The sequence below is a fragment of the Prunus avium genome, chromosome 3 (genome assembly GCF_965620075.1).
Source record: "Prunus avium chromosome 3, drPruAviu1.hap1.1, whole genome shotgun sequence".
In the NCBI taxonomy this organism is placed as follows: domain Eukaryota; kingdom Viridiplantae; phylum Streptophyta; class Magnoliopsida; order Rosales; family Rosaceae; genus Prunus; species Prunus avium.
The window spans coordinates 34210275-34227465 of NC_142286.1; the positions used below are offsets into that span (position 1 = coordinate 34210275).

The 17191-nt window shown below is 36.7% G+C and overlaps 3 protein-coding genes across 4 annotated transcripts; 2 read left to right on the forward strand and 1 right to left on the reverse strand.

The window, feature by feature from the left end:
• On the forward strand, positions 1 to 5710 carry LOC110764236 (glutamate receptor 3.4). Of its 2 annotated transcripts, none has more exons than XM_088250861.1 (7): positions 1 to 364; positions 935 to 1316; positions 2294 to 3630; positions 3904 to 4181; positions 4300 to 4331; positions 4424 to 4833; positions 4982 to 5710. In XM_088250861.1, the coding sequence occupies exons 2-7, from the start codon at positions 1004 to 1006 to the stop codon at positions 5462 to 5464; spliced, it is 2853 nt and encodes a 950-aa protein (XP_088106987.1). In that variant the 5' UTR covers positions 1 to 364; positions 935 to 1003; the 3' UTR covers positions 5465 to 5710. The 2 variants fall into 2 exon arrangements, with proteins under 2 accessions (XP_088106987.1, XP_088106988.1); XM_088250862.1 differs by lacking the exon at positions 1 to 364 and adding an exon at positions 385 to 745.
• A 2932-nt stretch (positions 5711 to 8642) lies between these two features.
• SGP2 (Ras-related small GTP-binding family protein) lies at positions 8643 to 11276 on the forward strand. Its single transcript, XM_088251237.1, has 6 exons — positions 8643 to 9240; positions 9397 to 9523; positions 9620 to 9716; positions 9825 to 9864; positions 9961 to 10044; positions 10892 to 11276. The coding sequence occupies exons 1-6, from the start codon at positions 8896 to 8898 to the stop codon at positions 11054 to 11056; spliced, it is 858 nt and encodes a 285-aa protein (XP_088107363.1). The 5' UTR covers positions 8643 to 8895; the 3' UTR covers positions 11057 to 11276.
• Positions 11277 to 11513: 237 nt separating this feature from the next.
• Positions 11514 to 13208, reverse strand: LOC110764238 (hexokinase-1 protein). The gene is made up of 3 exons (XM_021967155.2): positions 13047 to 13208; positions 11935 to 12014; positions 11514 to 11790 (listed from the first exon to the last, which is right to left on the reverse strand). The coding sequence occupies exons 1-3, from the start codon at positions 13158 to 13160 to the stop codon at positions 11721 to 11723; spliced, it is 264 nt and encodes an 87-aa protein (XP_021822847.1). The 5' UTR covers positions 13161 to 13208; the 3' UTR covers positions 11514 to 11720.
• Positions 13209 to 17191: the final 3983 nt, after the last annotated feature.

The window sequence follows — 17191 nt, forward strand, 5'->3', positions numbered from 1 at the left end:
ATTGAAAATCAGTTCAGTTGAGCTCAAAGTTCAGTTGGAAAGCTATTTTGCCTGCTGGTTGAGGCAAAGCTTATTTGCCACTGGCTTGGCTTCCCTTCATTTGGTTTGACGTGTATTGATCACAGCCACTATATTTGTTAGTTTATAGGTTATATGATACACAAAATATTAGTATAATAATAATTAATAATGTAAAGAATGCAAGTGACTGTTTTTTGAGCCATAAAAAGAAGAAGTTGGAAGAAGATTTGATTCTTTACTTGGTGCTTGGAAGACTGTTTTGAGCTTTGGGGTTCTCTTTTTTGGCTCATTGTTGTTCGGCCTTTAAACTGTTGAAAGCTTTTATCCAAGTTCGGCCCTTCAGGTAAATTAACTAGAAATGCTATCTTCCACTCAAAGTCTGAGCTTGTTGTGGAACTCTTTATCATTTAATATTTGTTTCGTTTTTTGGATGTTTCTTTCACTTTTCTCAATCTCTTGCATGTGCTTGCCTCACCAACTTGTTCATATGGTTAAATATTTTATTGGTTGGAAATTGAGATTCCTGGCTTGATTTGGTAATCATAGTAGTTGGTACACTGATAGCCGTGCAAATTAGGATTTTCCAAGTAAAACCCATGTTGAAACTTCTTCTTATGGTTCTCGAGTGAGTATCAATATTCTGGAATCCAAGGCGACCAAGCCAATATTAAACACTGTGTGGAGATTTTAATTGGGTATTTACTGCAGAATCTCAGTGTTCAAGGTAAATCTTTGAATCTGAAGTATTTTCTGAGAATTTTGGGACCCATGTTGGTCTGACTATAAACTTTATTTTTTTATATTATCTATTTATATATATTTTTTTGCAGTCTTCAATATGTGATAACTCACTTGTGGGGGTCATCTTCAATCTGCCATTCTTGACAGGTCTTTGCCATTTTGTTCAATGCAGGTGGAACTTAGTTCAAGCTGAAGAATCAACAAGTTCTTTCTATACAGGCAATTGTAGACCTCTGTAGACATGGAGGTCTTGTTGATTAACAGGCCTAACCATATATGCAAGACAAGGGCACTACTTGCTTTGATCTTGCTCATGTGGGTGCCCATGGAAGTGATGGCTGGGACTGAAAATGCCACCCATTTGTCTACGAGGCCAAGTTCTCTGAATATTGGAGCTCTGTTTACATTGAATTCAGTTATTGGAAGGGCCGCCAAACCAGCAATTTATGCAGCAATTGATGATGTTAATTCTGATCCGAGCATTCTTCCCAGGACAAAATTGGAAGTCATTCTCCATGATACAAATTGCAGTGGATTTCTTGGAACTGTTGAAGGTGTTTCCTGAAACTCCCTTCTAGAGTACACATGGAATTAGAAACCGTTTCTTTCTGCGTGTACTAAGTTGCAAATTTCCTTTAATTTTGGGAGTAGAAAAACCAAACTGCTATTAATTCTTGATACGAAAACAGGTTTTAGAGAATATATTTATTCTCAATTTGGGATGTACTTCATTTTTATCAAATTAGTGGCCTTTAATGTTGAATTTGATTTTCTGTTCCGTTGCCCTTTTGAGAGTTCAGAATTCTGCCATTGTATGCCTTTTAAAAAATCAAAACTTTGACTTGCATAATTCCAATTTTGATGCTGCAGATTATAATGTTGATAGGATATCTTGAGTCTCTGTCTACTCTACTTCTTGTTTGCAAATTTTGTTGTTTAGTTCCATTTTGATGTTTTTCCTGCTTAAAACTATAGCACCGTAAAATTATTGCTAAGTAAGAATGCTAAACGATTGCAGTCTTGAAAATGCAAGTCCAAAATAAGCCATTCTGATCCTTGTTTGAGGATAAGTGATGTGATTTCTAAAGGTGTCCTCCATGTATATGTATTATGATCGGTAAATGACTTGTTTTGTATGATTCTTCCTGTTTGAGTGCCATAGTTTGTAAAAGTTTCTTGATGTTCTGTTCATCCACACCATTGATTTTATTGCTCGAATTTTATGGACATCAATATGTCCTTGCATCGACATGAAGCTAAAGATATCTAAATTTTCTTTCTTAAAGAGCTATATATCAAATAGGACTTTCTTTAAGTTGACCCCAGGCCTGAATAATGCATAATTGGCCATCTAACCTCTTGCCAATAATATTCAACACCTTTGAGTGATAATCTGCACCTTTGAGTGATAATGGTGGATTAAAGTCTTGGATGAGAAAATAAAAAACTAGGATTGCAAGTATACTTGTAATCCTTGCCTTGCTTTCTCTCTTAAAACTAGAAAGTAACACTGATGTCTTTCTCCATGCAGCGTTGCAGCTGATTGAAAATGATGTGGTTGCTGCAATTGGCCCGCAATCCTCTGGAATAGCTCATGTCATATCCCATGTTGTGAATGAGCTCCATGTACCGCTTCTGTCATTTGCTGCAACAGACCCCTCCCTTGCTGCTCTGCAGTACCCGTATTTTGTTCGCACCACACAGAGTGACCATTTCCAAATGTTTGCAGTTGCTGATGTAGTTGAGTATTTTGGATGGAGAGAAGTAATTGCAATCTTTGTGGATGATGATTGCGGCAGAAATGGGATTTCTATACTGGGTGATGCCTTAGCGAAGAAGCGTTCCAAGATCTCACACAAGGCTGCCTTCTCTCCTGGAGCCTCCAACAACACAATCAATGAGTTGTTGGTGGGAGTAAACCTCATGGAATCTCGGGTTTATGTTGTGCATGTTAATCCTGATTCTGGTTTGACAATTTTTTCTGTTGCCAAGTCTCTTGGAATGATGACCGCTGGCTATGTTTGGATTGCAACAGATTGGCTTCCTTCTCATCTAGATTCATTAGAATCACCTGGGCTTGATACAATGAATCTTGTACAAGGGGTTGTTGCTCTTCGTCATCATACCCCAGATACAGATCTCAAAAAGAGTTTTATGTCGAGATGGAAGAAAATAAAACATGAAGGGAGTTCAGGCTTCAATTCTTACGCGCTCTATGCATATGACTCTATTTGGTTAGCAGCTCGTGCTCTTGAAGTTTTTTTCAACGAAGGTGGGAAGATATCTTTCTCTGATGACCCAAAGTTGAAAGACACAAATAGAAGCTCATTGCACTTAACATCACTCCGTATATTTGATGGAGGCCAACAATATCTACAGACAATTCTTAAGATGAACTTCACAGGTGTAAGTGGTCAGATTCAGTTTGATCAGGATAAATATTTAGTTCATCCAGCATATGAAATTCTGAATATTGGCGGAACTGGGTCCCGTAGGATTGGTTATTGGTCAAATTCTACTGGTCTCTCAGTAATTGCTCCAGAGATCTTATATAAAAAGCCATTCAGTACTAATACCACCGCTCAACTTTATAGCGTTATATGGCCTGGTGAAACTACAGCTAAACCTCGGGGATGGGTATTTCCCAACAATGGGACTCCTCTCAGAATTGGCGTGCCTTACCGAGTAAGTTACCAAGATTTTGTGGCTAAGGACAAGAGCCCTCCAGGGGTTAGAGGATACTGTATTGATGTCTTCGAATCTGCTGTAAACTTGTTGCCTTATGCCGTGCCACGCAATTACGTGTTGTATGGAAATGGAAAGAGAAATCCTGAGTACAACGATCTTGTATTTGAGGTTGCGCAAAATGTGAGTATCTAGGTGTAAGTTTTATCTCTTTAATTAGAGGTGAACAAACTCACCTTTATATATGGTTTGTCTGATTAGGATTAAATTTAGATGCTAAATGATTTTTAACTTGTGCATGTGTATCACAGTTGTTATTCATCTCCTCTTAAGGGGCTGTCTGAAGTACATTATCAAACAATATGATGGGCTTGGCTTGGGGCTTCTGTATTGCTGTTTTGGTGTTTAAATTATGGCCAATTTTTTTATTGGGTCCTTTCCTTTTTTCTTTTGCAGAACTTTGATGCAGCTGTTGGGGATGTTACGATTACTACTAATAGGACAAGAATGGTTGATTTTACACAGCCTTACATGGAATCAGGGCTTGTTGTAGTTGTTCCTGTCAAAGAGCAAAAAACAAGCCCTTGGGCTTTCCTGAAGCCATTTACTTATCAGATGTGGTTAGTCACTGGTGCCTTCTTCCTGTTTGTGGGAGCTGTTGTTTGGATTCTTGAGCACCGAATGAATCAAGAATTCCGTGGTCCACCGAGGAAGCAACTCATGACTATTTTTTGGTTAGTATGTTTTACATCGTTAAGGCCTCTAATCTGTTGCCTAGGAATTCACTTACTGGCATTGTGTCATAAATGGAAGGGTACTTTTACTGAAACTGCTTTTGCTTTTGCTTTGCAGGTTTAGTTTCTCAACAATGTTTTTCTCACACAGTACGTTTTTCATGCTTAATCTTCCTTTGGTATCATGAAGGTAATTCGCATTATTAACTCCTAACATCCTTTGCTACTTGGACTTGGCGCAGGAGAGAACACTGTGAGCACCCTGGGACGGCTGGTGCTGATTATATGGTTGTTTGTGGTCTTAATTATCAATTCGAGCTACACAGCTAGTTTGACGTCAATCCTCACGGTGCAGCAGTTGACATCACGAATCGAAGGGATTGACAGCTTGATAGCAAGTAACGATCCAATTGGAGTTCAAGATGGGTCATTTGCATGGAAGTATTTGGTTGATGAGCTCAACATTGCGGAATCTAGACTCGTCAAGTTAAAAACCATGGAACACTACATTGAAGCCCTTCAGTATGGACCGAAACGTGGTGGGGTAGCTGCCATTGTTGATGAGCTTCCTTATATTGAGCTGTTTATGTCCAACACCAAATGTAAATTCAGGACGGTGGGGCAGGAGTTTACAAAAAGCGGATGGGGATTTGTAAGTACCATTGTTGATTTTGATCTTAAATCACACTGCATTCCTTATTTTCCTCATGGATACCTCAGACAGGAAAGTTAGCATTATGCTTAAAAAGTAGTCCTGTGAATGAAAACAATAATTCTCATATTCAGTTTCCTTGTCTCAGGCATTCCAAAGGGATTCTCCTCTTGCTGTTGACTTGTCGACCGCCATTCTTCAACTCTCAGAGAATGGCGATCTCCAAAAGATCCGTAATAAATGGCTTTCGCATAACGAATGTTCTATTCAAATGAATGAAGTTGATTCAGACCGGCTATCTCTGACAAGCTTTTGGGGCCTGTTTCTTATCTGTGGCGTTGCATGCTTTCTTTCTCTTACGGTGTTCTTCTGCAGAATCCTTTGTCAATACCGCAGATTTATCCCGGAGGCCGTGGAAGGGGATGTGGAGGAGATTGGACCTCCTTCCAGGAGATCTAGACCCTCGATCCGATCAACTAGTTTCAAGAACCTCATGGACTTTGTAGATACGAAAGAAGAAAAGATCAAGCACTTGCTTAAGCGAAAAGGAAGTGATGGCAAACATGATGAAGCTAGCAAACATGATGAAGCTAGTCCTAGCTCTGATGGGCAGGCCCATTCACCCTCTTAAGGAAGATTTGCTCTCTGCATTCAGCTGGTAACCACACTATTAATGAAAAAATTTATGTATCTAATATCCTTGTGCCAAAAGTTAATTAGGTATATAGAATAACATTACATGGTTTAGAAAAACAGAAGGAAAAAAGAAATTATGAGAAGATCCTTTTGCTAGTTGTAGACCATTTTGTATTGAACAATAATGCTCATACTCCTTATTTTAACTGATGAATGACAGAGTTCCACCAATTGTAGATGATTCCTTTTTACCATATTCAAGTGGAATTAACAGCCCTTGACCCCAACTTAACTACCTGTTCAGGTGATGTGGTGTTTTATACAAAAAGCTTGTTAATAGGAGTGGAATCATTCATTATATGAGATTTTCTATTTTGTTAAGTTTCCGACGTGGGATTTTTTGAATTCTTCAACAGTTGGGACCAACAAAATAGATGAATACGGTATTTCAAGAAAAGATTATTATAACAACCATCTAATTGAGTGGTCAATTGGTTTTGGATTAAAGTGATTTTTTTGCAGATGTGATCTTTGAGGGAATATCTAAAAACTAGATAGTTTGAATCATTGAAATACAATGCGTATTGGGCCTTACAAGTGAGTGTTGAGGATGTCTCACCTAAAACGTTGAGAATGAGTCGTAGTCTACCTTATTCATTTGAGGTTGAAATGTGTTGTATGATTATATTAATATCTTAAAGGCTTTTTATCACAAATGGTCCCTGAGGTTGGTGAAATTATCGCCTTTCGTCCTTAATGTTTTTTTGTGACACTAATGGTCCTTAAGGTTACCCTTCACACATCAAAATGGTCCCTGACGTTAACTTCCGTTAAATTTTCTGTTAAAATGCTGACTTGGTACATACATGGCCACACATCCAATAATATAGAGCCATGTGGCATTAAATAATATATTTTTAAAAAATTGAATTTTTTTTAAAAAAATAAGAAGATTAAAACTTAAATTTTTTATTTTAATTTTAAAAATGAAGTTGTTTCTCGCCTCCTACCTCTCTCCTCCTTCCAACCTGCCAACCCACCTCCTTCACCCCTCCCTCTTCTCTCTCTCTCTCTCTCTTTCTCCTCAGATTCGTTGGTGATGGTCAGGCAAGCAAAGAACTGGGTCGGAATCTGGCTGGGTAAATGGATCTGATGCAAGGGCATAATTGGTTTCGATATTTGGGGAAGGCATGGGGTCCAAATCTGGAATGGGTATGATGGGCAAAGGGTTTAGTTGGTCTGAATGGGTGGAGGAAGTGGCTGTGAATCTATGATGGTTGGATTTTTTTTTTCTTTTTTAGTCGGAGCTGCTGAGAGAGATGAAGCTTTTGTGATTACAAATTGTGTTGGTTTCTTCTTGTTGGTTTTTTTTTAATTGAATGGGAAGAGGGAGGGATTTCTTAGTGGGCATGGAAAAACAGAGGGAGTGGGAGAGGGGGAGAGAGAGAGAGAGGAGAGGGAGAAATGGTAGAGGGGTAGACGCAGGGGAGGGCGAAGGGCCAGAAGGGGATGGCTGAAGGTTTTTTTTTTTAAATTTAAGTTTTAATATTTTTTTAAAATGTAATTTTATTTTAAATATATTATTTAATACCATGTGGTTTTATATTATTGGATGTGTGGCCCATGTATGTGCCACATCAGCATTTTAACAGAAAAATTGACGACAGGGACCATTTTGATGTGCGGAGAGTAACCTTAGGGACCATTAGTGTCACAAAAAAACATTAAGGACGAAAGGTGATAATTTCGTTAACCTCAGGGACCATTTGTGATAAAAAGCCTATCTTAAATGCTACGACGACCTGCCTTATGCATGGGACAAGCCACAATTGATAGTTTTATTCGATCTTGTTACTACCAAATAGGGTGACAAATAGTATTTTTCAAATAATACTATATGGGTCACATATTTTATCAATGCAAAGCCAACCAACAATTTTATTTAATTTTTAGCATAAGCCATTTGGGAGATGAGGGGGTTTACACAATATTCATTAGTGTTTCGGTCTTTCAAACTTCTATCCATATAAATAAAAATAAAAAAGCTCATTCAACTGAGCTATACCCGATTCGACTATTTTATATAATTACATATTTACAGAACACTTTATACAGTTAGGTTGAGTTGTAAATTAAATTATTATTATTTTCGGTTGGAAAAGATATTTATTGAGAAATATCATAAGAGTTACGTTAGGTAAAGCCCAACCCAAACGAAAAATATTATTTAATCCAATTGAAGTCGACGTGTGAAGACAAAACAAACATGATATCAATGTCTGAAACCATTGATGGACAACGTGTATGTGTCGCGCCCACGTTAATTTAGACTTGGATGGAGGGAGAGGAGGCTCACAATCATTTATAATCCTTTTTTATTACTACTTAATTAGACACGTGGATCAAACTGATTTGCATGTGGCTTCTTTATTGATTATTAATTAATAGTAACCAATCAACAATAAATTTAATCATCTCTCTTTAACTTAAGTTCAAATTAGTTGGTCCAAGCATATCTGGAAAGGTCGGTTACTAAACTACATAATTATCCAAAATCGCATTAGGTGCGTAATTTACAAGCAAGAAAAACAGAAATCGGTGAATATACATTGAAGCAAAGTAACAACTGTTTGGTGTCAATCAAACATCACCCCACACACGCAAACCAACCAAAGTAAAACCTAAAGAAATTGAATTTCTCCTTAGATATTTCCCATTTTAGATATATGTGTTTTTTTTTTTTTTAAGTAATAAGATTTCTCACACACACAACTAAGATACTGGAAATTCAACTTATTTTTAGTAACCAAGAAATGAAATTTCCCAACTCATTTTTCAGGCGGATGCAATGCAACCTCTTAATATGAACTTCTTTAGTGAAATTAACGAAATAAAAAAACTCAAAAAAAAACTTTTCTTTATAACGATAAATTTATGTCAGCATATAACGCGGTGCTACTGTCACAGAAGATCATCACACACCACTTATATAAAACCCGAAAATACGTGTAGCAATGAAAGACGGCAATCAGGAGTATTTGGTCCACACTATTACCGGTCAACTGTCCCGTTAAAGTAGTCACATTGATAGCAAAAGGTAGTTGTAACTGAAAAAGAATCGAAAAAGGAAAAAAAGAAAAAAGATTGAAAACGCAATACAAAGCATATTCTAAAAATACCCACAAGTCATGAAAATATGAGAGCAACAGAAGTAGCTTTTCATTTTCCATGGCCTTTACAGAACAAGAGCCTTTCACTTGCTGTTGAGGCCATCCCCCACTACCTTCACCATAACCATAACCATAACCATCCCTTTTGAAGAAACCAAAAAAAATTAAGCTTCAAGATTGATTGACTGTTGTTCAAGCTTTCTAGCTTTGCCGATCGATCATTTATATATTTATCTACAGTCGAGAAATTAAGAAAATGGTGCACCACCACTTCACCCTCAGGCGAAGAGTTAAACGCCGCGTTACGTTGCTCCGCCGCTGCATTAAACGTGTCATGGATCGGCTGCTCATGTCTTGCCTAGGAAAGCCAGTCCGGTACCGGATGTTGCCAGTTTCCGCCGTTATGTCCCCGAATCAAACCCCTTCTTCCACTTTCGCGCCGTCATCGTCACCGTCTTCGAAATCAAGGGAGCTCCTCTGTCGTCCTCACCATCAAAACAAGAGTGCTAGCCGTCGTCAGAACCCGGAATCCAAGGACGATTTGGTAGCCTTGAAGATCAGCCTCTTGGGGGACAGCCAAATTGGAAAGACTAGCTTTTTGGTAACTAATTTACCAAACTTCTTCTTCGTACATGGTACGAACTCGTATGTCATACGAACACATATACAAAATATGTGTCGTTATACAATTTCGTACCATGTAACATTCTCATTCTTCTTTTAAATTTTCATGTGCTAATTAGATTTGGTTGATCAGGTAAAGTATGTTGGGGATGACGAGAAGGAAGAGGGAGGAGAGACAGAGGCGACAGGATTAAATTTGATGGATAAGACATTGTTGGTCAGCGGTGCACGTATATCCTATAGTATTTGGGAAGTTGGAGGTATGCAAGTATTAATTATAATCTCATGATTTTATTTCGTTTTACGATTTAATTTTTGAGTTAGTTTACATGAACATGTTTCAATTTGTGGTGCAGGTGATTTAAAATCCCAGGATAATATTCCGGTTGCTTGCAAGGACTCTGTAGCTATTTTGTTCATGTTTGATTTAACAAGCCGGTGTACGCTAAATAGGTGTGTTTGATGTTTCATTAGATTAATGTTGTTTCGATTAGCATTCTTAATCCTTTCGATAATTACAAACGAACAAAAATCTGAGGAATTTAATTTCTGGGATTGCAGTGTCATAACATGGTATCACCAAGCAAGGAAATGGAATCAGGTAACTTTCCACATAAAATGCATCGAATTTTCTTCAAGTTTATGTTTTTATAATTATTACATCGTGTGTTAATCTTGTTTTATGGTTGTTTTGCAGACAGCAATCCCAATATTAATTGGAACAAAGTTTGATGATTTCATCCAACTCCCCATTGATTTGCAATGGACAATTGCAAGTCAGGTAAGGATATAATTTTACTCAAATTTACTCATCTCCAATTCTTGCCCTACTCATATTTTTTTCTCTTTTGAGAGAAACTCGATGGTACGAGGGAAAAGCTCTACTCAGATTTAGGCATTCTCAATTTACTTAATCGTTTATACATAAGTGTTTAGTGAAAGAACATCAAATTATTAGGGGCCTAAGCTAACTAGTATGATGAGCTTGAAGTAATCTTTCTAGAATAATAAACAATGACAAAAAAAGATCACGAGAATTTCGAGACATCCAGGTCAATGCTCAACAGAAAATGGAAGCTAGAAGAGCCTTCTATTCAAATTCAATCTGAGGTGGGGCACGAACACTAACCAACCAATTCAAAACTTCACGGAAATTTTTCAATGCAAAAATTAAAGTGAACCACGTGTGGGCCAAGAAATCCTTAGAAAGAGTTAACTCACCAAACAACTACTCTGGTAAAATATAGGCTCCTCCCCTGGTCCCCTGTTCACTATTCACCAAGATTTCACCCACAGCCACCCACTTTTGATTCAAAAATGGATTCAATACCCACCCATTTTAAGGAGAGTACGGAGTTTGAGTTGTGATATGGTCGTCGTCCACGATCACGTGGATGATTTATGAGAGTTGATATGGGACTTATAATGCATCGACATGGAGCGACTGACAGTAATATTTTTCTTTTTTGTTTAACACGAAACCACTTGAACTTTTAGAATCTACCACTTCATCATCCAATGCATAACATCATTTGAGCAATTTGTGCTCCAGTTTAAGGATTTCAATTGGGAAAGCAAAATGATATTGAAGCTGAAGTTTGATATCTATGTCTTAACTGTGTGTGCAGGCAAGAGCATATGCAAAGGCCCTCAACGCAACACTCTTCTTTTCGAGTGCAACTTACAACATAAACGTGAACAAAATCTTCAAATTCATAACGGCCAAGCTCTTCGACTTGCCATGGACCGTGGAGCGCAATCTCACCATTGGAGAGCCTATTATTGATTTCTAGGGTAGTATTTGTCTCTCTAACCCCAAAAGAAGATACAACAGTCAAACAGGTCGGTTCCTGCAGGCTGGGAGTTGTCATAGTCGTCGTCAGTCTTATAACAATTTGGGTTTCATTTTTTCCATTTCATGAGTTTTCTTTTACTGGTTCTGTTTCATGATTTGGAGAACGGGAGAGGCGGACAGCCCACATCTCCATATATCAATAAAGTTTGTTCAAGAAATTGTAGAGGGAGTTCGAAAATGAAAGAAAAGAAAAAAAAAATCATAAGTTTTGCTACAATTTCAGTCCATATCTAATGATCATGCAAATCAAAGTCAAAACCTGCATATCTCTTTTTTTTTTGGTCTCAACAGTAGTGATGCATAGTTTTCTTTAACCTACAACAATGGCAGATAATGCTGTCAAATTGTTTGAATGGGAGATCCAGATATAGAGAAGAGAAAAACAACCATGACACTCATGTAAAAGAAGATGACATTACGTTGTTGGTTCAAATAGAAATCAAATAAGCTGCTGAGTTCAACTGTCGGTATAGTTAGAGCATATGAAGCCGTAATCTCAGTGGCACTCCAACATTATATTATTTAGACAATAGATAACAAAAATTGGAAATTTTGAGACGAGCCAACCTAAAAATGAAATTGTTTACGAAGCCAAGGTGGTTTTACTCCAGTTTCACCTCTCTAGTTGGGGGATCCAGCTGCAAATATGTATATGGCTCCGTTGGTTCCTCCCTGCAGGCCAACACAAACACTTTAGAAAGGCAGCATAAGTGGTAGTGAATGATGTAACTGATACAGTATCACATAACATATAAGTTATCTATGTAATTATATGTATAGAATGAATTGGGACAGCATTTTGAAGGTCAACCATACCCGGGTTTGGATCGCATGCACTGCCAGAAAAGCTTAAATGGCCCTGGAACTGTCTTGAATGGGTTGCCCTCAAAACAAGCCTACACAATACACAAGCAAGATCAACTGAGAAACTTGGAAGGGAACCCTATTAATATTTGAGTTCTAAACATTTAAACCACTTAATCCTCTCTCGCAGATAACCAAAATAAGAACATATTCAAGCCTTTTACATAACTTTTGGGCAGAAGCTAAACAAGGCATCGAAAGTGGAAAGTTTTCAGTTACTACTAAACAAAATAATAATAAAAAAATCAATGCAAACTCTCCAAGTCCGTTCTCAACCTGATCATCCCTTAATATCACCAAAATGAAGCTTAAATCTAAAGACTTGATCACGACACCTTCACATTGAAGATAAATCCTCTTCCCATTGAGCTTATTTTCCTCACTTCCACAGGCCAACATCTGCAACGCCCTCTCCCTAATCACTATGAGCTATGCGAGTGTTGTTTTAGATTGATTCTAAAGGAGGAAAAACATTGTGAAATATTAGGGGGAAAAAAGGTGGAAAAGGGTGTTCCATTTTACCATTTACTATAACTTACAAATATAAGTGTTATACAAAGTATACAGCGGGAGCTTGAATTAAAGAGCAGGTTTAATTTCAACTTTGACGGATGAACAAATTCTTTGAAAACAGAAATCTAATCAAATATGTATAGACAGTCAGGCCAAAAGTTTTTCAATTGAAACTCCAACTTATATCAAGCACAAACATTCAATTGAACTCAAATCCATCAAACGCGAGCAGGTGAAAGTGTTTGAGCTGAAAATCTCTTCCACTTCAGTTCCTCATACCCAAAACCATCAAACCAATTAAACCCAAAACCCCATCTAAACATATTAACCAAGCCCACACACCCACATACACAGAGCAATTAGAATGGCAATTGAGCCAAGAAAAAACTGAAAAATTCCAACCCAATTCTTGAATCTCATTCTTACGACAGAAATTTAAAGAATTTAATCAAGAACACTAACATTTGTGTATAAAAGATAGTTGAATATCTTATATAAGCATCACAGATGTGAATTCAGAAAAGAAAAGCACACAGAGGGTTTTGTGTTACTTGGATGACGTCCTCGGCTCGGTCATTGCAGCGATGGGCCTTAGGTTCACGATGATCTCCCTCTGGCCTCCCCCATGGGCTCTCTCTCCTTGGCACTGGTCGAGTCTCGCTCATCGTGAAGGTAATGCAGTTCAACTTCAAGCTTCAGACTTTGCTCTTTCGTCCCAACTCTATAATAAACATACATAAAACGGCGTCGGGTCGCACGTAGGAGAGTTTTTCTTTGGGAGCTTCACTAATATACCCAAAATGGGTGCTGAAATTATAAAAAAACCCCATATGAAAAACACTTTATAAACACACCCAAAACCCATTTATTAAATAACAAATTGGTATTGAAGTTCCTATATATTACAAGGCTGCCACTGATAAGCCCAACAGAAAAAAAACTCAAAAGACACCCAAAATCAACCTAGCCCAAATTTATAAACAAGCCCAAACATTTTAACCATCTAGAAAACCGTAACTTTTGTCCAAAAAAAAACCGTAACTCAACCTCCAGCACGCGCTTTTATTAACTTCTCTGCAAAACGTCACTTCGTTCACCTTCATCAAAGCGTCCTCATCTTCAATCAGACAGAAACTCCATAACCACCACCAAGCACCAAGAACAAATACGACACAATGACCTCTGCTTTCAAAACCAAGAGAAAAGTTCAGAGAACGATTTCAACATGAAAATGCATCAAAGGTAAGACATTTACAACACCGAACTTACTGTAATGTTGATAAATTTATATAAAGTTCCATTCTAGGGTAATAACAGCATTTTAGATTCGAATCAAAGACAAAATCTTGAAACTATATTGGATTTCACTATTGCACTGACTGCTTACTATCATTATTTTAGTCGCTAGTTCACTGAAATTTCTGATTAATGGCTGTAAAGTTCCAATATAGGGTATTAACACTAATTGTTTCCTCTGAAATCCTATTTCTGAATAATGTCTACCACTGTAAAGTTCCAGTATAGGGTATTAATACTGCTTGTTTCCTCTGAAATCCTATTTGTAATGCATGTCTACCACTATATAGTTCCAGTATGTGGTAATAACACTGGTAAACGTGCATTACAAATACGATTTCATAGCAAACAAGCAGTGTTATTACCCTAGACTGGAACTTAACAGTGGTAGACGTGCATTACAAATAGGATTTCATAGCAAACAAGCAGTGTTAATACCCTATACTGGAACTTTACAGTGGTAGACGTGCATTAGAAAAAGGATTTCATAGCAAACAAGCAGTGTTATTACCCTATGCTGGAACTTTACAGAGGTAGACATGCATTAGAAATAGGATTTCATAGCAAACAAGCAGTGTTATTACCCTATACTGGAACTTTACAATGATAAACAGAAAAAACACTAATATACTCAGATTCAACTGAAAAAGCATACCTCAATTAATATGAAAACCAAATCGAATATCACAAATTTCTAACCACAGCTCAAACAGAAAATCCACAACCAAACCGAATATGAAATCAATCCAAATTATAAACAAAAAGAAACTAAAATCACAATTTAAAACTCAAACGAATATCTAAATACAAATTAGGACGAAATCAGAAAATCCAACAGCTTACCTCCAAATCGGCAATAACAAAAATAAACATATAAAATCAAGAAGAATTGGATCTACAATTGCACATATATAAACACCAAAATCTAGGGTGTATTGATTAATTTCCAAAACTCCAAAATTTATCATAACCACATACATAAACAGCTAGAGCACGAAAAGTAGATGACGTTTCATACCTCGATCGACGGAAACAACCGCCGAAGTCGCCGGAAATGACGTCGAAAAACTCGAAATCCACAGACCTTTCCGAGCTCGCAGCGGCGTCGTGAGTGGCTGGGCTTTAGCCCAGACTTGATCGTCGGCCCTGGCCGGTCCTTTTCTGACCGGTCTCACGGCTGGCTGTGGCCGGAGCACCAAGATCGCTGGAGAGAGACGAGAGCTAACGGAGAGAGACGAGAGCGAACAGAGAGAGAGAGCGCCCAAAATTTTTCAAATAAACTAATTTAATACTAAATGGGTAATAAAGGTATTTCATTTATCTAATTAAATTTAAAAAAGGTAATAGCTGTCAGTTTTGGGTTTTTTTTGGGTGTGTTTATATATATTGAATGGTATAGGGTATATTTATAGTTTTATGTCTAGGAATGGGTATTTCACTAAATTTCTATTTTTCTTTTCTTGTGAAAGTGCTCTCCAAATAAAAGAATCAAATAGTAAATAACACTATTACATCACTATGAGACCTCTTCATGTGATTTTATCTGCGTAGTAACATTCTATGTGATTTTATTTTATAAATTCACTTTTTCTTTTCTTTTTCTTTTTTAAAATTTTATAAATTGATTTACTAATTACTCTAATGTATGGGATCAAGAATTGAATTTGGGTAAAAGAGGCAGACACACTACCTTAACTAACTGTACGGAATCGAAAATCGAAGATCGAGGATCGAAATTATTTCTCAAACTTGAGTTTGTTGGCATGGAATTGACGCTACTCATCTTTAATTTCCCTTTTCGTATTTCATTAATTTTGGAATATGAGAATGTTTTTGCCAAGTACATTCCATAACCAAACATTTCGAATGTGCCAAACATGTCACCTAATTAAGAGTTGATGTCTGGGCGTGTGAGTGAGTCAAAGCATCCCCATATAAATTTGGGAGCTTCACTAATATACCCAAAATAGAGGCTGAAACTATAAAAAAAAAACCCACATAGAATGCACTTTAGAAACACACCCAAAATATGTTTACTATATAAGAAATTAGTGTTAAAGTTACTATAAATTACAAGACTACCACTGATGCCCAACAGAAAAAAAAAACTCAAAAAACACCAAAAACAAGCCCAACTCAATTTTATAAAAAAGCCCAAATATTTTATTACAACACAAAAGTGTCTTGAAAACCGTAACTACAAGCATGCATCTTCATTAAACAATCTTTGCAAAATGTCTGTTCATTTCATCATCTTCATCATTTATGCAAACCGAGCACGAAGCTTGATCTACTTTCAAAAACCAACACCACACACTAACCTCCACCTACAAAACAAAGACACAATTTCAGAGAACAATTTCAACAAGAAAAGGCTTCAAAAGTAAGACATTTAAAAACCAAACCTTTACTGTAATGTTGATTAATTGCTGTAAAGTTCTAGTATAGGGTAATAACATTATTTTAGATTCGAATCTAGGACAAAATCTTGAAACTATATTGGATTTTCATTATTGAACTGATTGCAAAGGACTATAAAATAGTCGATTTCCAGCAACTCAAAAAAGAAAGAGATATTTAGTCATATACTCATTCTTAACACTGCTAATTTACTTTCATGTTGATTAATGACTGTAAAGTTCCAGTATGGGGTAATAACACTGCTTGTTTCCTCTGAAATCCTATTTTGAATGCATGTCTACCACCGTAAAGTTCCAGTATAGGGTAATAACACTGCATGTTTCCAATGAAATCCTATTTTGAATGCATGTCTACCACTATAAAGTTCCAGTACAGGGTAATAACACTACTTGTTTCCTATGAAATCCTATTTATAATGCATGTCTACCATTGTAAAGTTCCAGTATAGGGTAATAACACTACTAGATTCTTCTGAAATCCTAGTTCTAATACATTTCTACCCATTGTAAAGTTCCAGTATAGGGTAATAACACTGCTAGATTCCTCTGAAATCCTATTTCTAATGCATGTCTAACCCTTGTAAAGTTCTAGTATAAGGTAATAACACTGCTAGTTTCATATAAAATCCTATTTCTAATGCATGTCTGTAAAGTTCCAATATAAGGTAATAACACTGCTACCTAACAGCAAATTATAGTCGACTCAAAAACCAATAGTGCATAAACAGAAAAAACACGAATATACTCAGATTCAATTGAAAAAACATACCTCAATTAATATGATAACTGAATCAAATATCACATATTTGTAACCACAGCTCAAACCAAAACACAAAAGCAAATCCACAACCAAACCGAATCTGAAATCAATCCAAATTATAAACAAAAAGAAATTAAAATCACAATTTAAAACTCAAACGAATATCTAAATACAAATTAGAACGAAATCAGAAAATCCAATAGTTTATCTCCAAATCGGC